This window comes from Schistocerca gregaria, chromosome 2, assembly GCF_023897955.1.
Source record: "Schistocerca gregaria isolate iqSchGreg1 chromosome 2, iqSchGreg1.2, whole genome shotgun sequence".
Classification (NCBI taxonomy): domain Eukaryota; kingdom Metazoa; phylum Arthropoda; class Insecta; order Orthoptera; family Acrididae; genus Schistocerca; species Schistocerca gregaria.
In genome coordinates, this window is record NC_064921.1 from 678,724,559 (window position 1) to 678,746,402 (window position 21,844).

Sequence of the window (21,844 nt, forward strand, 5' to 3'; positions counted from 1 at the left end):
CTGTCACCTATAAGCTTAGCCAGCCTCCTCTTCCCATACCTACTGAGGTGCAGGCCATGCCTATGAAACCCCATCTACTGATAGACTCAACTGGCACCACTGAAATGTGACTCGTGCCCTCTGCCATCAGTACCTCCTCCAGCCCCATGTTAATGCACTTAACAGCCGCATTAAGATGGGGCCACTCATGATGCTGCAACAGTTGTACGAAATCCACATTAGTGCCACTAATTGAGTAGTTATCTTTACCAGGTCACCACCTACCTCATATTCCCGTTCCCTATCAAGACTACACCCTGCTCCACCCACATCACTACCTGATCCTCTTTTGTAAAATTCCTACGTAACTCCCCTATGCTGTCAGTCACCTGAGCGAACCCTGCATTAGGCTTCACAATGCTGGTGACCTGGTACTCACTCCCCAACATTTCCTGCAACTACTGGCCCACATCTTTACCATGCTAACTACCTAGCAGCATAACCTTCTTCTTTCTGTTAGACTTCGCAACTAACCTAGGCCTCTTAACTGCTGAGGACTGCTGCATGTTTCCCACACCTACAGCAACAAGAGGCTCCTCTCCACTTAACTCTGACAGTTGGTCAAATCTGTTGCATATACACAAAGTACAACTGTCCGATACCTCCTCCTCAAATTATCTAGTTCCTCCTTTGCGTATTTTAACTGCACCTGAAGGGCACAGATCTTATGCTCCTCCTCCTCTATCAAGTCATTTCTATTACAGATTCTGCATTCCCAGGAGAGGATCTTGCTAGAATGCCCACTGGCTTCCACACTGCATTCCCCCAATGAAAATACTTTGAACCAATCCCACAGCAGAACCACTACTCACGAACCTACAGCAGAGCCCACACTTCTCACTAAAGGCAAAATTTTACAGTTTCTGAAAAAAACTATATGTCTACGTTACGTAAGTTCAGTTACACCAGTAGAACTATTTATAGAACTAACAATAGTGGTCTCAAAATTCACTCTCTAGTAGGAAAGCAACTACTTTTATTAATACTATTAAACCACAACTAATACCAATACCAACAAAAGTTCACAAAATTTTTAGCTAAAACCAAAAATTCAAGCAGCCACTGGAACTCTCAATTAAGTTAAAACAGTGAATGAAAATTTTACTGAAATATTTCACTAGAAACAATAAGAAATGTCAGCTGAAAACTAAAGCACGGAATTTACTAAATCACTTTATCGCACAGAAAACTCTAAAAGACACAACAAACATTTCCAAAAGTTTATCAAATCATTATTTCGCCACAAACAGCATGAAACACTGTTGAAAACTATTAAATTTAATAACTATAACAGTGCACAAATAACTTTGTCAGTACTTAGCTTTATAACCGCTACAGTTGCGACTGCACACTGGAAATGTAAAAACACTACTGAGGTGTGAGGCTTGGATTCTCTGCCTGGGTTTTGGCCATCTCTCATTGTGCCCTAAAATGAGGAATGTCCTACCCACTATTCTCCCCATCCCTCCCACAGTGATATTTTGACACTCACAAAACGTACACAATATCGTCCACTCCTACACAACCCCTGCTCCCAACACCTTTACTGATGGCTCATATCCCTGTAGTAGACCTAGATGCAAGACCTATCTCGTATATCCTCCCACCACTTCAGTCTGGTCACAAGCATCACCTATCCAATCAAAGGCAGCAGGGATAGCTGTGAAATCAGTCACATGATCTACAAGCTAAGCTCCAACCACTGTGCTTCATTATATATGGGCATGACAACCAACAAGCTGTCTGTCTGCATGACTGGCCACTGACAAAATGCGGACAAGAAACAGATGAACAACCCAGTTGCTGAGCACCCTGCCCAACACAACATTCTTCATTTTAATTTCTTCACAGCCTGTGCCATTTGAATCTTTCCTACTAATACCAGCTTTCCTGAATTGCGCACGTGGAACTCTCCCTGCAATATACCCTTTGTTCCCATAACACTTGTGGTTTCAACCTTTATTAGTCATTGTTCTTCAACCATCTAGCCGCTTCCCTTTTCCCCACTCCACAACCAACTATTCAACAAGTGCACTTCCCTCCTTTTCCGCCAACCCCCTTCCCTCCACCCTGCTGTCCAACCTCCCGACTGCATGTATCTGCCCCACAATCTCTCCACCTCGTCCCAGTATACTCCCACAAACAGCTGTCTCCCCCCCCCCCCCCCCCAACCACACCCTGCTCTCCCTTCCCTCTCCATCCCAGCTTGCTTCTTCCATCATGCTCGAAGTTTGGCCCCGGTAGCCAGAGACAGTCGTCATGTGTGTGGGCTGCATTTGCATGAATGTGTGTGTGTATGTTGTCAGTTTAGGAAGAAGACCTTCTGGCCGAAAGCTTACTTGCTTAGTTCTCTTTTTGTTGCGCCTGCCTGCAACTCAACATCTTTGCTATGTGATGAGCAGTAATCTTTCCTTTTCATAATATTGTCATTATTTCAGATTTTACATGTTTAAATCTGTAAATAGATTATGCACCTATACAGAGTATTTTTGCTTAGATGTAGTGATAGTTTCAGCAAGACACACCTTTTTGATTGGCTCACAGACATATAACCTGATGGAGCTGATGGAGACAATATGGAGTGTGACGAAGGCCCATGAGGCACTGCTTAAATTAAATTTCAAAAACAGTGGCTGGGAAATTTTGATGTCGAAGTACTAGTCTGGACAACAGGTTATTTTTCATTAACAGTTTAATTTTTGCTCATGGGAAGGAGACACCGTTTGGGATAACTTTTCCATTGTGCTTACTGCTGCACTTACTACAGCTAGAATAATGGAATGAATCCAAGTATGCTTTGTAATGGAAAGCTAGAATTGTAGTTTTCTTGGAAAGTTATACGTAATGGTCAATTGGAAAGTAGGGCAAATGATATTACTAGAGAAGTATGAAAGCCAAACTAGGAGTGACGAGTGATATTAGGATTTATCTGGCAATAACCAATGGTGGAGAAGAAGAAGAAGAAGAAGAAAAAGATTTCACTAGCACAATCTGGTTATGGCCTCCATTCGAACATGTACATGCTGTGCCATGTCTACTTGACCAACTCCTACAGCATTCATGAAATAACCATCCTACACCTCTCATTCATTTCTACAAAAAAGTTGTAATCCCCACCCATGAAAAGGAGAACACATGTTGAGTTCCTGACCCTCAGATAGTGCACCAGAAGTTATGCGTTAAGTTCCAAGCATATCCCATCTTGTGGAAAGAGAGAAGGAGAAACTGTTGACAGAGATCTGTTATTTAGGTGGGGACATTCAGGTCCATCTGACCCTCTTAGTGCTATGTGCCAGAATCAGGTTCCATTCTTTCTCCTCTCCTTGTTTCATTGTTACCAAAAATTTAAACAAAATGTTACAGTCTCCACACATTTCTGTCTATCCCCCACCTACACCCTCCGCCACACACTGTCAGGTGGCTTGCGGAGTATGGATGTAGATGTACACAAAATATACTAGAGTGAAAGTAACACTTGGACTTCACAGAAGTAAGGCTTCCATTTGGTGTGAATGAAGAAAACCTCCTTGATTTAGGGAGCTGAATTAGGAACTTCATAGCCAACAATTGCATTTATATTTAAGTAGTGTGATGGTTTTAGAAAAATCTGTGCACTGCAAGGTGGCAACATTCTAAAACCAAAGCAGACTTTTTCCTTCTGTGTGTGACATCTCATCTCAGGATCATAACTGTATGATGAATGCTGATACAATAGCAGTCACTTTATTTACTTAAGATATCTTTCTGACTCATATCAGTGAACTATTAAACAGTAATCTGGTCTTCCTGTTTTTTTTTTTTACAACTATGGAATATTTAACTAGTTAAAAATACTTACAAATTATTTTTTGGCACATTTGTCTGCCACAGAAATCCTGCACAAGTACAGAGAACAACACTTAAAGACAGCGATGGATCAGGTTCCAGTCTTCTATTATACCTACATTAAAGGAAAAAGCTATCAGAACACAGCAAAATATCACATTATCAAGTCCGTAAACATTATTTTTTGCACAAACCTGTAATTATGAGCCCACACTAGGGCACTTGGCACATTAAGAGCACACACTGTGAGCCAGATTATAAAAATGGTAAAATTAAAATGGAGTGCAGAAAGAGAGTTGTCACTGTTCTTGCTTTCCTTTGCATCCGGAGTTGCTCCCTTTTCTGTTTCATCTTTTACTTTGTTTTCTTCATTACCATTACTTCCACCCTTCTCATTTTCCTTTTCATTGAGGTCATCAGCCTGGGCAGCATCATTATTAGTAACCTCATTATTTGTAACCTCATTATTTGTATCATTCTCTTTGTGCTCTATTTCAGGAATTTTGTCATCATCTTTCCTAGTGTTCTCCAAAGCAGTTTTATTCTCCTCATTCGTTTTATCTTCTATATTGTTGTCCTCTTCCTTTTCTTCTTCCTTTTTCCCATCTGGCAAGTTCTGTTTCTTTTTAGTAGCACCTTTCAAAGTTTTTGCAATGAAATGGAGAGACATTCTCACCAGTTGCTCGAGGTAATCTTCGTACATTTTGCACAACTAGAAAGAAAAGGGAAAATGATAGAGACACAACAATTTTATAGGCTGATATATATTGTTGAACTGTCCATATTTCTTTTTTACATCTTAGCAGTACGAAGCATTTAAAATTAAATTTATTATTCACTGATTTAATGATAAATCATGATTTTAAAGCTTAGGATTAAAGAAATCATTTGACTTTATCAGAAGGCTGCTTTTCATGGCTGAGAGTTACAATGAAAAATCAGTTGTACAAAACTGGTGATGAAATAGGTCACCTAAAAAAAAAAAAAATCACAATCTTTTTATCTAACTCTTCAGACTTTAACGATAAGCACTGTACATCCATCATATTATAATCATCCTTCTACTGAAGAAGTGACCATACCTGACACTCTGAGAATACATATCATGATACAAATGACATGTAACAAGTGCTGAGGAAACAGATCAGTCATTCAAATGACTCCATGTGGAAAGCTCATGACTGACACGATTTAGGGAAAAAATGGAAGAACACAAGGTTTGTCAAAAATACAAAGTTCAGCAAAGAAATAACTGGACTGATTTTCAACAGACAAACAGTGTGGGCCTGAAGGCCAAATGGTACAGTGTTAGACATAAAAACTGATCACCAGCCAGTTGCCACAGAAACAAAGTCAGAGTCATTCACTAAAGATGGCCAATAAAACCAACTGCCCCTGAGAACGCTGCACAATCTGACTACACTGTAAGATGTGGAAGTGTCTGGGGGAAGTGTTATCTGCTTCTCAGATGTGTTGTGTGAGCCTGTGGTTTAGTGGTAATCATCGTGCATACGAAAGTATAGTCACGCGTTCACGTCCAACTGTAATTTTTTTTTTAACCATATTTTGACCCTCATCTAAAGTTATGACTCTGATGGAACAGCAAAGATAATTCGCTTCACATTCTACCCACCAGTAATAACAAACACTTCCAGAAACAATTCCGCAAGACACCATGTGGCTGCATCATGATCAGAGCAGCTTATGCTTGAGCATTTCCTCGTGCTGCAGCAGCTACCAGCCAGACGCCACCTGTCGCCTGAGATCGGGCGCTGTCCAGGTGAATCAGCGTGATGCTGTCAGTGTATATATCAACTGTCATTTTCGAATTTGAAGTTATAGTTATCATCTTGCAGTTAAGCACTGGATTTTACTCGAAAATCATTAAATACGGTTAAGCATTGTAAAATTGGGTGCATTTGGAAAAAGATGTAACATCTGCACCACAATATTAGTGTAATATGGGGCTGAATGCAGAGGAGGCAGCATGAAAGATTTGAACTGTGTGTGGAGTGAGAGCTTTTGGGAAAAATACGACAGAAAAAGATATTCTTATTTCAACAGAGATCGTTTTGGCATGAATGATTTTCCACATTAAGGAAGTCTCGAGTACTGATATACGTGATGGATTACCATTTAACCATCATGCGACATTTGCATTCAACAGGCAAGGTTATGAAGCCTGGTGTAGGAGTACTGTATTATCTAATTCGAAGCAACAAAAATCAACAGACTGACTATTATTGCAGTTTCGCTTGAACGTCATCAAGTTCATCATTGAGCATTCCTATGCTGTTCTGTTACTGGTTACGAGTTGTTATGCCTTTATCATCAAGTTCCTAAAAAGAAATGAGAGGCTGAGCCCTACCAAAAGACAAACTCGGGCAAAGAGTAGTGTGAACATAATAGTTTCCATCTGATAGCTCCAAGAGTGTGTTCTGCGCTACAAATTCTTCCCCGAGGATATGTCCGTCACAGCTGGAATTTGTTGCCAATGACTGCGACATCTTTTGGTCACAATATAAGAAAATCGACTAACAAAACTGCTACTGCATGATAACGCACTCTGTTGATTTGAGAAACAAAAGTATCCAGGAGACTGATGGAGGAAGTCATTTCTCAGGCACTTGTATTGATAGGGAAGTCATCTCCCGGGCACCTGTCCCTCTGGTTGTATACTCATAATCTTTAACCTTTCCCACTCTTGAATGAAGGCAATTCATTTCTACACAAAAATGCTCTACAGATTACACTGGTTTAATGACATCATTAGAACCAGTAGATTTCTAAAGGCATCGAATTTGTAAACTACTTTAGCACTGTCAGCCTGTTTTGTATCTTGTGAAAGGATATACTGTTGCTGATTAATTTCTCTTTGGTGATTACTGTAGTTATTAAAATATTCACTGTACTAATACAAATTAAATTCAACTTACAACAGAAACATCACGACGGCAGTCTATCTTAGTAAAGCGTTAAGTGCCTGTAAGACAATTGTGCATATTTTAACACGAATTAGTAGGACATTACTGACATTTGGCTTCAAAAATGTCTGTACTTACTTCATGTCCTGTATCATACTCAAGTATTATGAAAATGTGACATTTTATGGATAAATTAAATATTCACAACAACAACAAAATATGTCAGCAGAAAACAAAAGTGCCATTATGAATTTTGCAGTACCATAAGGTTTCTGTTCTGAATGAAGGGTTACTGAAAATAGCAAGACAAATTTTGCTCGAGCGTTGCCTTGCGATTCCCTTATTGTACTTACTTCATGTCCCTACAAAAGCCTTGAGGTCATAGTGTGGTACTGTGCACAATTATCAGATGACAGATGGAGTTTGTCAGATTCCACTAATTATGAGTGCATTATTAATTGTTGGTTCACAGGCACTTTTCTGCTGCTTATTATAACTATTTTTTGAATGTCAGAGCTGGAAGAAGAGAAATATCAGATTTTCGCCATATGGAATATTCGAATTCACCATAAGTCTTCACGTTTCGAGCAACCGCAGAATATCCGTGAGAAAAGCAGATGACAAGAAGCCGGGTCATGCCTGTCTTCTGGAGGGTGTGCCAATGACAGTGATCTCAATAACACTATTGCATAGCAAAGATATGTTGTCAACTCAACTATTGGAGAATCTCCAAAATTGTGAATTACATCTAGTGAATAAGCTACCAAGGTTTCGGTCTGATTAAGATAGTAAAACACAAATAATTGTTGCAGTCATAAATTTATAATATTTGTTTGCACTCAGTGCATTGATGTATTATAAATAATTACACTCTAGTCCCTAAACCTACTTACATAAATGCAAATAAGATTCATTCACATATAATAAGGATATCAAGCCCATGCCACCCATATCATTGAGGCGAAGCTTTAGTCACTTCCGAGGTCACTCACAGAACCCAGCTGATATCCTTCCTGGTAGTGTAACTGAAACTTGACAACAATGCAGAATATGTTTGGAAACTGTGTGACTGATGAATTACTTCCTTGATAGCATAGAACTATCCTGCTAGATTCACTTCATGTTACCGTCATTTCAACTGAGTAATGTAATTTTCTCTTGAGATGTGATGGGCTTTCCAGCCCATGAAAGTTGTTAAACATGGGAAATACAACTACTCTTGTCTTTTATGTTGCAATATATCTAGCATAACGACTTCTGGGCCATTAAGTAGGACATATACTGCCCCTCATCGATACCTCCGAGGTAATGTGCTTGCTTACCAGGTACAAGTTGCCTTTGTTCGCCTTTTGAAACTTGCTGAAAGTAAGATTTTTAATTTGTTAGTAGCAGAGATACAAGCAGGCAAATAGAAATTCAATAAGTGAATCGTAAGACAATGCTCGAGCAAAATTTGTCTTGCTACTTTCAGTACCCCTTAGTGTCAGGGCGAAAACTTTATAGTACTGCAAAATTCATAATACCACTTTTGTTTTCTGCCAACATATTTTTTGTTGTTGTGAATACATAATTTTATCTATTAGCTGTCACATTTTCATAATACTTGAGTATTATGAAAATTTGGTAATATCCTTCTAATTCGTGTCAAAATAGGCACAATCATCTTACAAACACTTAATTCTTTATTAAGATAGACTGCCGTCATGGTGTTTCTGTTGTAAGATGAATTTAATTTGTATTAGCACAGTGAATATTTTAATTGTGTTTTCCATTAGTTTATTGAACACAACAATAATCATCAAAGCGAAATTAATCAGCAACAGTATATTCTTTCACAAGATATAACACAATCTGACAGTGCTAAAGTAGTTGACAAATTCTACACTTTTATAAACCTACTGGTTCCAACAATTTCATTAACCCAGATTAATTTGAAGAGCATTCTCATCTAGAAATGAATTGCCTCGACAGTTGATAGATCAAGAGTGGGAAAGGTAAAAGATTTTGAGGATATGGCCAGAGGGACAGGTGCCTGGGAGATGACTTCGCTATCAGTACAAGTGCCTGAAAGGGGACGCACACTTGGGGAAGAATTCGTAGTGCAGAACACACTTTTGGAGCTATCAGATGGCAAATATTATGTTCACACAACTCTTTGCTCAAGTTTACATCTTTTGGAAGGACTCAGTGTTTCATTTCTTCTTAGGAACTTAATGACAAAGGCATAATAACTCGCAACCAGTAACGGTATTGCAAAGGAATGCTCACTGAGTGACCTGATGACGTTCAAGTGAAACTGCAATAATAGTCACTCTGTTGATATTTAGTTTTTTCGAATTAGAGAATGCAGTACTCCTACACCAGATTTCTGAACCTGCCTGTTGAATGCAAATGTCACATGATGGTGATCCATCACTTATATCAGTAGTTGAAACTTCCTTAATGTGGAAAACCATTCATGCCAGAACGATCTTTGTTTAAATAAGAATATCTTTTTCTGTCGTATTCTTCCCAAAAGCTCTCGCTCCACACATAGCTCAAATTTTTTGAGCTGCCTCCTCTGCATTCCCCCCTATTATACCAAAAGTAAATATTGTGTTGCAGATGTTACATCTTTTTCCACTTGCGACCCAATTTTACAATGCTTAACCGTATTTGATGATTTTTGATTATGAAAATCCAATTTTTAACTGCATGATGATAACTAGAACTTCAGATTCGAAAATGACAGTTGATACATACAATACATACATCGTGCCACTTTCACCTAGGTGGCCCCCGATTTCAGGCGGCAGGTGGTGTCTGGCCAGTGGCCGGTAGCCGCTGCAGTGGGAGGAAATGCTCAAGCGTAAGCTGCTCTGATCACAACGCAGCCATGCGCTGTCCTGTGGAATATTTTCTGGAAGTATTTGTTATTACTGGTGGGTAGAATGTGAAGCAAATTATCTTTGATATTTAATGAGAGTCATAACACTCGAAATGTAGTAAAATAATAATAATAATAATAATAATAATAATAATAATAACAATAATAATAAAGATACGGTCGGACATGAACACGCGACTATACGTTTCAAATGCATGGGCTCACACAACACGGCAGCATCGCGGAAGTAGACCACACTTCCTCCTGACACTTCCACATCTTACAGTGATGCCAGATTGTGCAGATGGCCGGACTTAGTGTTGTCAGGGGTGGTTGGTTGTACTGGCCACCTTAAGTGAATGACTCGGACTTAGTGTCTATGGCGGCCGGCTGGTAGTCAGTTTTTATGTCTAAGACTGTACATTGCCAAGTCATGTGACATTCCTCTCTCCACTCCCATCATTCACTGAGCCGCCAACCCTCAGGCTGTGGCCAATGTTCATGTCACAAAGTATACCTGCAGCCTGTCGAAAAACATGCTTAGCATTTTGGGAGAGTAACATATCATTGTGAAATTTTTAGTGAAACTTTGAAGTCTGCCACAGATGCTCATTCTTTATTGAAACAAAGGTATGGTGATGAGTGTCACTAATGTATTCAAGTTTTTGAGTGGTTTAAATAGTGCAAAGAGGAACAAGAAGAGACTGAAGATGAGTCACATCTAGGGTGACCCTCAACATGAATAATGGACAAAAATATTGAAAAAAACTGGAGGTTGAGCCCAAAAAGACTATCAGTTGAGTATTTTCATCACTGCTGACAGTATAAGAAGCAACGAAGAAACACAGTCTGGCAGACTTTACCTGAACATATTCATATGAGGAAAAGTCTGTTCAAAAATGGTATTTAAGGACCCACCTGTTAAATTGCTTTCAATCTACATTTACATCTCATATAAACTCCGCATGTCATTGTAAGATCCCTCGCAGAGGGCACCACATATGACTGCTAGTCATTTCTATTCTTTTTCCAATCGCAAACAGAGTGAGGGAAAAAACAACTGGCTGCAAGTATCCATACAAGCCATAATTTCTCTCATCTTATATTAATGGTCCTTACACTGCACGCCCCCCCCCCCCTCCCCCCTAATGAACCATGGACCTTGCCGTTGGTGGGAAGGCTTGCGTGCCTCAGCGATACAGATGGCCGTACCGTAGGTACAACCACAACGGAGGGGTATCTGTTGAGAGGCCAGACAAACGTGTGGTTCCTGAAGAGGGGCAGCAGCCTTTTCACTAGTTGCAAGGGCAACAGTCTGGATGATTGACTGATCTGGCCTCGTAACAATAACCAAAATGGCCTTGCTGTGTTGGTACTGCGAACGGCTGAAAGCAAGGGGAAACTACGGACATAATTTTTCCCCGAGGGCATGCAGCTTTACTGTATGATTAAATGATGATGACGTCCTCTTGGGTAAAATATTTTGGAGGTAAAATAGTCCCCCATTCGGATCTCCGGGGCAGGGACTACTCAAGAGGATGTCGTTATCAGGTGAAAGAAAACTGGCGTTCTACAGATCGGAGCGTGGAATGTCAGATTCCTTAATCGGGCAGGTAGGTTAGAAAATTTAAAAAGGGAAATGGATAGGTTAAAGTTAGATTTAGTGGGAATTAGTGAAGTTCGGTGGCAAAAGGAACAAGACTTCTGGTCAGGTGACTACAGGGTTATAAACACAAAATCAAATAGGGGTAATGCAGGAGTAGGTTTAATAATGAATAGGAAAATAGGAATGCGGGTAAGCTACTACAAACAGCATAGTGAACGCATTATTGTGGCCAAGATAGATACGAAGCCCACACCTACTACAGTAGTACAGGTTTATATGCCAACTAGCTCTGCAGATGACGAAGAAATTGAAGAAATGTATGATGAAATAAAAGAAATTAATCAGATAGTGAAAGGAGACGAAAATTTAATAGTCATGGGTGACTGGAATTCGAGAGTAGGAAAAGGGAGAGAGAGAAACGTAGTAGGTGAATATGGATTGGGGCTAAGAAATGAAAGAGGAAGCCGCCTGGTAGAATTTTGCACAGAGCACAACTTAATCATAGCTAACACTTGGTTTAAGAACCATGAAAGAAGGTTGTATACATGGAAGAACCCTGGAGATACCAAAAGGTATCAGATAGATTATATAATGGTAAGACAGAGACTTAGGAACCAGGTTTTAAATTGTAAGACATTTCCAGAGGCATATTTGGACTCTGACCACAATCTATTGGTTATGACCTGTAGATTAAAACTGAAGAAACTGCAAAAAGGTGGGAATTTAAGGAGATGGGACCTGGATAAACTGAAAGAACCAGAGGTTGTACAGAGTTTCAGGGAGAGCATAAGGGAACAATTGACAGGAATGGGGGAAAGAAATGCAGTAGAAGAAGAATGGGTAGCTTTGAGGGATGAAGTAGTGAAGGCAGCAGAGGATAAAGTAGGTAAAAAGACGAGGGCTAGTAGGAATCCTTGGGTAACAGAAGAAATATTGAACTTAATTGATGAAAGGAGAAAATATAAAAATGCAGTGAATGAAGCAGGCAAAAAGGAATACAAACGTCTCAAAAATGAGATCGACAGGAAGTGCAAAATGGCTAAGCAGGGATGGCTAGAGGACAAATGTAAGGATGTAGAGGCTTATCTCACTAGGGGTAAGATAGATACTGCCTACGACAAAATTAAAGAGACCTTTGGAGAAAAGAGAATTACCGAACAATCAGTTTAATAAGCCACAGCTGCAAAATACTAACACGTATTCTTTACAGACGAATGGAAAAACTAGTAGAAGCCGACTTCGGGGAAGATCAGTTTGAATTCTGTAGAAATACTGGAACACGTGAGGCAATACTGACCTTACGACTTATCTTAGAAGCTAGATTAAGGAAACGCAAACCTACATTTCTAGCATTTTTAGACTTAGAGAAAGCTTTTAACAATGTTGACTGGAATACTCTCTTTCAAATTCTAAAGGTGGCAGGGGTAAAATACAGGGAGCGAAAGGCTATTTACAATTTGTACAGAAACCAGATGGCAGTTATAAGAGTCGAGGGACATGAAAGAGAAGCAGTGGTTGGGAAGGAAGTGAGACAGGGTTGTAGCCTCCCCCCGATGTTATTCAATATGTATATTGAGCAAGCAGTAAAGGAAACAAAAGAAAAATTCGGAGTAGGTATTAAAATCCATGGAGAAGAAATAAAAATTTTGAGGCTCGCCGATGACATTGTAATTCTGTCAGAGACAGCAAAGGACTTGGAACAACAGTTGAATGGTATGGACAGTGTCTTGAAAGGAGGATATAAGATGAACATCAACAAAAGCAAAACGAGGATAATGGAATGTAGTCGAATTAAGTCGGGTGATGCTGACGAAATTAGATTAGGAAATGAGACACTTAAAGTAGTAAATGACTTTTGCTATTTGGGGAGAAAAATAACTGATGATGGTCGAAGTAGAGAAGATATAAAATGTAGACTGGCAATGGCAAGGAAAGCGTTTCTGAAGAAGAGAAATTTGTTAACATCGAGTATAGATTTAGGTGTCAGGAAGTCATTTATGAAAGTATTTGTATGGAGTGTAGCCACGTATGGAAGTGAAACATGGACGATAAATAGTTTAGACAAGAAGAGAAAAGAAGCTTTCGAAAAGTGGTGCTGCTGAAGAATGCTGAAGATTAGATGGGTAGATCACATAACTAATGATGAATAGGATTGGGACGTAGAGAAGTTTGTGGCACAACTTGACCAGGAGCAGGGATCGGTTGGTAGGACATGTTCTGAGGCATCAAGGGATCACAAGTTTAGTATTGGAGGGCAGTGTGGAGGGTAAAACTCGTAGAGGGAGACCAAGAGATGAATACACTACGCAGATTCAGAATGATGTAGGTTGCAGTAGGTACTGGGTGATGAAGAAGCTTGCACAGGATAGAGTAGCATGGAGAGCTGCATCAAACCAGTCTCAGGACTGAAGACCACAACAACAACAACACTGAATGTACATTGGTGGCAGTAGAATTTGTAAGTATTTTTAACTAGTTAAATATTCCATAGTTGTAAAAAAAAAAAACAGGATGACCAGATTACTGTTTAATAGTTCACTGATATGAGTCAGAAAGATATCTTAAGTAAATAAAGTGACTGCTATTGTATCAGCATTCATCATACAGTTATGATCCTGAGATGAGATGTCACACACAGAAGGAAAAAGTCTGCTTTGGTTTTAGAATGTTGCCACCTTGCAGTGCACAGATTTTTCTAAAACCATCACACTACTTAAATATAAATGCAATTGTTGCCCTTGCAACTAGTGAAAAGGCTGCTGCCCCTCTTCAGGAACCACACGTTTGTCTGGCCTCTCAACAGATACCCCTCCGTTGTGGTTGTACCTACGGTACGGCCATCTGTATCGCTGAGGCACGCAAGCCTTCCCACCAACGGCAAGGTCCATGGTTCATTAGGGGGGAGGGGGGGGGGGCGTGCAGTGTAAGGACCATTAATATAAGATGAGAGAAATTATGGCTTGTATGGATACTTGCAGCCAGTTGTTTTTTCCCTCACTCTGTTTGCGATTGGAAAAAGAATAGAAATGACTAGCAGTCATATGTGGTGCCCTCTGCGAGGGATCTTACAATGACATGCGGAGTTTATATGAGATGTAAATGTAGATTGAAAGCAATTTAACAGGTGGGTCCTTAAATACCATTTTTGAACAGACTTTTCCTCATATGAATATGTTCAGGTAAAGTCTGCCAGACTGTGTTTCTTCGTTGCTTCTTATACTGTCAGCAGTGATGAAAATACTCAACTGATAGTCTTTTTGGGCTCAACCTCCAGTTTTTTTCAATATTTTTGTCCATTATTCATGTTGAGGGTCACCCTAGATGTGACTCATCTTCAGTCTCTTCTTGTTCCTCTTTGCACTATTTAAACCACTCAAAAACTTGAATACATTAGTGACACTCATCACCATACCTTTGTTTCAATAAAGAATGAGCATCTGTGGCAGACTTCAAAGTTTCACTAAAAATTTCACAATGATATGTTACTCTCCCAAAATGCTAAGCATGTTTTTCGACAGGCTGCAGGTATACTTTGTGACATGAACATTGGCCACAGCCTGAGGGTTGGCGGCTCAGTGAATGATGGGAGTGGAGAGAGGAATGTCACATGACTTGGCAATGTACAGTCTTAGACATAAAAACTGACTACCAGCCGGCCGCCATAGACACTAAGTCCGAGTCATTCACTTAAGGTGGCCAGTACAACCAACCACCCCTGACAACACTAAGTCCGGCCATCTGCACAATCTGGCATCACTGTAAGATGTGGAAGTGTCAGGAGGAAGTGTGGTCTACTTCCGCGATGCTGCCGTGTTGTGTGAGCCCATGCATTTGAAACGTATAGTCGCGTGTTCATGTCCGACCGTATCTTTATTATTATTGTTATTATTATTATTATTATTATTATTATTATTATTATTTTACTACATTTCGAGTGTTATGACTCTCATTAAATATCAAAGATAATTTGCTTCACATTCTACCCACCAGTAATAACAAATACTTCCAGAAAATATTCCACAGGACAGCGCATGGCTGCGTTGTGATCAGAGCAGCTTACGCTTGAGCATTTCCTCCCACTGCAGCGGCTACCGGCCACTGGCCAGACACCACCTGCCGCCTGAAATCGGGGGCCACCTAGGTGAAAGTGGCACGATGTATGTATTGTATGTATCAACTGTCATTTTCGAATCTGAAGTTCTAGTTATCATCATGCAGTTAAAAATTGGATTTTCATAATCAAAAATCATCAAATACGGTTAAGCATTGTAAAATTGGGTCGCAAGTGGAAAAAGATGTAACATCTGCAACACAATATTTACTTTTGGTATAATAGGGGGGAATGCAGAGGAGGCAGCTCAAAAAATTTGAGCTATGTGTGGAGCGAGAGCTTTTGGGAAGAATACGACAGAAAAAGATATTCTTATTTAAACAAAGATCGTTCTGGCATGAATGGTTTTCCACATTAAGGAAGTTTCAACTACTGATATAAGTGATGGATCACCATCATGTGACATTTGCATTCAACAGGCAGGTTCAGAAATCTGGTGTAGGAGTACTGCATTCTCTAATTCGAAAAAACAAAGATCAACAGAGTGACTATTATTGCTAAAACGAAGCTGACCATAAACCTTCCCAACTACAGTCCTTATATGTTCATTCCACTTCATATCACTTTGCATCATTGTGGCTAGACATTTAATTGACTTGATTGTGTCAAGCAGCATTTTACTAATGCTGTATTCAAACATTACAGGATTGTTTTTCCTACTCATCGACATTAATTTACTATTTTATATATTCAGAGCAAGTTGCTATTCATCACACGAACCAAACATTCTGTCTAAGTCATCTTGTATTCCCTTACAGTCACTCAATGATGACACGTTCCCATACACCACTGCAACGTCAGCAAACAGCCGTAAATTGCTGTTCACTCTGCCCGCCACATCATTTCTGCATAAGAGAATAAGAGTGGTCCTGTCAAATTTCCCTGGCGCACTTCTGAGTATATCTTTGTCCTCAATGAACACTCGCTGTTGTCAACATACTGGGTTCTATTACTTAAAAGTCTTCGAGCCACACACATATCAGGAACAGTCTGCAGTGGTGCACCATGTCAAATGCTTTCTGGAAATCTAGGAATGTGGAATCTACCTGTTGCCCTCCATCCACTGTTTGCAAGACATCACGTGAGAAAAGGGTAAGCTGAGTTTTGTGAGAGTGATGCGTTATAAATCTGTGCTGAGTTATGGACTGAAGCATTTCGTTTCCCAGCAGGGGACTGGATGTTGTGTGTCCTTCATCATCATTAACATGCAACTCACTGAAGTGGCGTCAACTACATCTTCATCTACATAAATACTCCACAATCCACCATACGGTACATAACGGAGGGTACCTCGTACCACAACTACCATCTTCTCTCCCTGTTTCACTCCCAAAGAGAACAAGGGAAAAATGATTGCCTATATGCCTCTATATGATTCCTAATTTCTCTTATCTTATCTTTGGGGTCTTTCCGCGAACTATAAGTTGGCGGCAGTAAAATTGTACTGCAGTCAGCCTCAAATTCTGGTTTTCTAAATTTCTTCAATAACAAGTCATGAAAAGAATGCCTCCTTTCCTCTAGAGACTCCCACCCGAGTTCCTGGAGCATTTCCGTAACACTCACGTGATGATCAAACCTACCAGTAACAAATCTAGCAGCCCGCCTCTGAATTGCTTGTATGTCCTCCCTCAATCCGACCTGATAGGGATCCCAAACGCTCGAGCAGTACTCAAGAATAGGTTGTATTAGTGTTTTATAAGCGGTCCTTTACAGATGAACCACATCTTCCCAAAATTCTACCAATGAACCGAAGACAACTATCCGCCTTCCCCACAACTGCCATTACATGCTTGTCCCACTTCATATTGATCTGGAATGTTATGCCCAAATATTTAATCGATGTGACTGTGTCAAGCGCTACACTACTAATGGAGTAGTCGAACATTACGAGATTCTTTTTCCTATTCATCTGCATTAATTTACTTTTATCTATATTTAGAGTTAGCTGCCATTCTTTACAGCAATCACAAATCCTGTCCAAGTCATCTTGTATCCTCCTAAAGTCGCTCAAGGACGACACCTTCCTGTACACCACAGCATCATCAGCAAACAGCCGCACATTGCTATCCACCCTAACCAAAACATCATTAATGTAGATAAAAAACAACAGCGGACCTACCACACTTCCCTGGGGCACTCCAGATAATACCCTCACCTCCGATGAACACTCGCCATCGAGGACAATGTCCTGGGTTCTATTACTTAAGAAGTCTTCGAGCCACTCACATATTTGGGAACCAATCCCATATGCTCGTACCTTAGTTAGGAGTCTGCAGTGGGGCACTGAGTCAAATGCTTTCCAGAAGTCAAGGAATATGGCATCCGTCTGATACCCTTCATCCATGGTTTGAAAGATATCATGTGAAAAAAGGGCGAGTTGCATTTCGCAGGAGCGATGCTTTCTAAAGCCGTGCTGGTGCATGGTCAGCAACTTCTCTGTCTCAAGGAAATTCATTATTCTCGAACTGAGAATATTTTCGAGAATCCTGCAACAAACCGATGTTAAGGATATTGGTCTGTAATTTTGAGGATCCGTCCTTCTACCCTTCTTATATACGGGTGTCACCTGCACTTTTTTCCAGTCGCTCGGGACTCTACGTTGGGCAAGAGATTCGTGATAAATGCAAGCTAAGTAAGGAGCCAGTGCAGTAGAGTACTCTTTGTAAAACCGAATTTGAATCCCATCACCACCTGGCGATTTATTTATTTTCAACCCATTCAGCTGCTTCACAACCCCAGGGATGTCTATCACTATGTCCTCCATATGGGAACCTGTACGAGACTCAAATGGCGGCATGTTTGTACAATCCTCCTGCATGAAAGATTTCTCAAATGCTAAATTTTAAATTTCAGCTTTCAATTTGCTGTCTTCCATTACCAGGCCAGGCTGGTCAGTGAGTGACTGGATGGAAGCCTTCGACCCGCTTACCGATTTTATGTAAGACCAGAATTTCCTAGGGTTTTCAGCAAGATCTTTTGCTAAGGTATGACGGTGGTAGTGGTTGTATGCTTCACGCATCGCTCTTTTTACAGCAGCATGAATCTCTACTAACTTTTGACTGTCCTCATTCTCCTGATCTTTCTTGTACCACGAGTGCAACTGTCTTTGCTTCCTGAGCATTCTCTGAATTGCGCTGTAAACCACGGTGGGTCTTTTCCGTCTGTAACCCACTTTTTCGGCACATACTTGTCCAATGCGTGGTTTACAATGTGTTTAAAATTTGCCCATAATTCTTCCACATCTATCGTACTGTAAGTAAATGAAGTCAATTCATTTACTAAGTAGGATGCTAACAACTGCTTATCTGCTCTTTCTAGTAAGAATACTCTCCTAGCCTTCTTGACCAGCTTTTTAACTTTCGTAACCATAGTCATAATGACAACATCTTGATCACTAATCCCTGTCTCAACACTGACACCGTCGATGAGGTCTTGTCTGCAATATGGTGGCCGAACCCCAAAGGGGATATCCCAGCCAATAAATGCCATACGATCATTTCATTTCATTATGCATTTTCATCACTTACAGAAATCCTTCCTAGGAACCCAAGGTTCTAATTTTTGAATCAGAGATCACATTTGTAGATGACACTTTTATGACCTGGTGCAAAGGCACTTTGTTCTTATAATTCCATAACTTGGACATCTTGCTTTCTGATCTGTTTCATGTGGTCCTTTTTTTTGCTTCAGTGAGTTTCTTTCATATATGATAGAGGGAAACATTCCACGTGGGAAAAATATATCTAAAAACAAAGATGATGTGACTTGTCAAACAAAAGCACTGGCAGGTCGATAGACACACAAACATCACACAAAATTCAAGCTTTTGCAACAGATGGTTGCTTCATCAGGAAAGAGGGAAGGAGAGGGAAAGACGAAAGGATGTGGGTATAAGGGAGAGGGAAAGGAGTTATTCCAATCTCGGGAGTGGAAAGACTTACCTTAAGGAGAGAAAAGGACAGGTATACACTCGCCCGCACACACACACACACACACACACACACACACACCCACACACACACACACACACAAATATCCATCCGCATATACACAGACACAAGCAGACATTTGCAAAGGTGCCTTTACAAATGTCTGCTTGTGTCTTTGTATGTGCGGATGGATATATATCTGTGTGTGTGTGTGTGTGTGTGTGTGTGTGTGTGTGTGTGTGTGTACGCAGAAGGACTCAAGTTTAAAATTTGTGCTCCTTCCAATACTAATATAAATTTTTCTCTTCCCTCGTAAAGAGAAAAAACTGCATAAGTTGTAATAACTGTGGTTTCCAGCATTTTTTGAATAGTACAAGTATCAGTTTAAAAATTCTGGGTTATACATACCATCAAGAAGAAGAAAAATAATCCAATACAGAGGCTCAGTGAACCACATGTACTAAATGTAAGTGCCAAAAGAATTACAGCAACTGTGGCAGGTAGGTGAGACAATGCTGACAGAGTCCAGTCAGACAGAACAATAACACCTGTTACAGTTTTGGCCAAAAATCTGCAACACAGTATACAAAAAACAATAATTCAGCAATCATAAGACAGGAAGGCTAATAAGACAATATGAAGCAATTATGAAAAGATCTTGAGCAAATGCCAGTAAAACTTTTAAAGAATGTAGTACCAAATATAATGATTGATCTTAGGGAAATGTAGTAAGTATTACCAATATTAAATTTATTTATCTCCAACAGTTTTTACAATCTCTTAGCAATAATGTTGTAACAGTTTCTTTAAATACAAGTGCCACATCTGTTATCAATAACTATAACAGAAATAACAAAAGCTATCAATAAATTATGAAATAAAACACCATATGGTTATCATGGTATCCCAAATAAGAACTTTTGAAGTAAGAAAAACTTTTAGTGAACCATTATCACCAGTGTTTCCCTGAGCGCAAGAATATTCCTAATAAATGTCAAACACTGAACTGTAAAAATCCCTCATAAAGAGGAAGTGACATATTGTCTACAAAGCAACACACCAACTGAATTATTATCTAGCTTTCCCAAGAGCCATTAAACAAGATTAAGGAAAGGCAAACCTACGTTTCTAGCATTTGTAGACATGGAGAAAGCTTTTGACCATGTTGACTGGAATACTCTCTTTCAAATTCTGAAGGTGGCAGGGGTAAGATACAGGGAGCGAAAGGCTATTTACAATTTGTACAGAAAGCAGATGCCAGTTATAAGAGTCGATGGACATGAAAGGGAAGCAGTGGTTGGGAAGGGAGTGAGACAGGGTTGTAGCCTCTCTCTGATGCTATTCAATCTGTATATTGAGCAAGCAGTAAAGGAAACAAAAGAAAAGTTCATAGTAGGCATTAAAATCCATGGAGAAGAAATAAAAACTGTGAGGTTCACCGATGACATTGTAATTCTGTCAGAGACAGCAAAGGACTTGCAAGAGCACTTGAATGGAATGGGCAGTCTCTGGAACGGAAGGTATAAGATGAACATCAACAAAAGCAAAGCGAGGATAATGGAATGTAGTCGAATTAAGTCTCGTGATGCTGAGGGAATTAGATTAGGAAATGAGACACTTAAAGTAATAAAGGAGTTTTGCTATTTGGGGAGAAAAAATAACTGATGATGGTCGAAGTAGAGAGGATATAAAATGTAGACTGGAAATGGCAAGGAAAGCGTTTCTGAAGAAGAGAAATTTGTTAACATCGAGTATTGATTTAAGTGTCAGGAAGTCGTTTCTGAAAGTATTTGTATGTGGTGCTACAGAAGAATGCTGAAGATTAGATGGGTAGATCACATAACTAATGAGGAGTTATTGAACAGAATTGGGGAGAAGAGGAGTTTGTGGCACAACTTGACTAGAAGAAGGGATCAGTTGGTACGACATGTTCTGAGGCATCAAGGGATCACCAATTTAGTATGGAGGGCAGCATGGAGGGTAAAGATCGTAGAGGGAGACCAAGAGATGAATATACTAAGCAGATTCAGAAGGATGTAGGCTGCAGTAGGTACTGGGAGATGATGAAGCTTGCACAGGATAGAGTAACATGGAGAGTGCATCAAACCAGTCTCAGGACTGAAGACCACAACAACAACACACATAAAAGTGATATAATTACTTATGAAAACTCAATGAAGGTAAAGACTGGGACCTATTGAACCAATATCTTCAACATACTAATTTACATTCTTATTACCGTGGACTGTGACAAATCAAAATATTAAGTTTTTATAAATTTCTCTAAAGTGTTTAATCCAACGGACATGATAAGTCAAGCTACAGTGCCAGTACAAGGCAGCTGGCTGGGTCAGTACAATCATGCAGAGGTGTGAGGTGTCTGAAAGGATTAACTACACAATTTTTTCATTTTAAATTTTCATCAAAATGCACACTCATAGCATCTGACACATTCTACACTCGATTACATCCAACATCACACTTCACTACAGAATAAGAATTTCACTGTGGAACTAATCCTCAGGTTGTGGCTAATCTACTCCT

General features: G+C 39.8%; 1 protein-coding gene across 2 annotated transcripts in view; it reads right to left on the reverse strand.

Moving 5' to 3' along the window:
• The window catches only part of LOC126334746 (GPI inositol-deacylase-like), a 158,286-nt gene that overhangs the window by 16,089 nt on the left and 120,353 nt on the right, over nt 1–21,844 (reverse strand). For both annotated transcript variants that reach the window (XM_049997307.1, XM_049997308.1), the window contains exons 12-14: nt 19,709–19,871; nt 4,059–4,576; nt 3,878–3,979 (exon numbers count right to left, since the gene is read on the reverse strand). In XM_049997307.1, the coding sequence (XP_049853264.1) occupies nt 3,878–3,979; nt 4,059–4,576; nt 19,709–19,871 (783 nt within the window). The remainder of the gene's footprint in view (nt 1–3,877; nt 3,980–4,058; nt 4,577–19,708; nt 19,872–21,844) is intronic.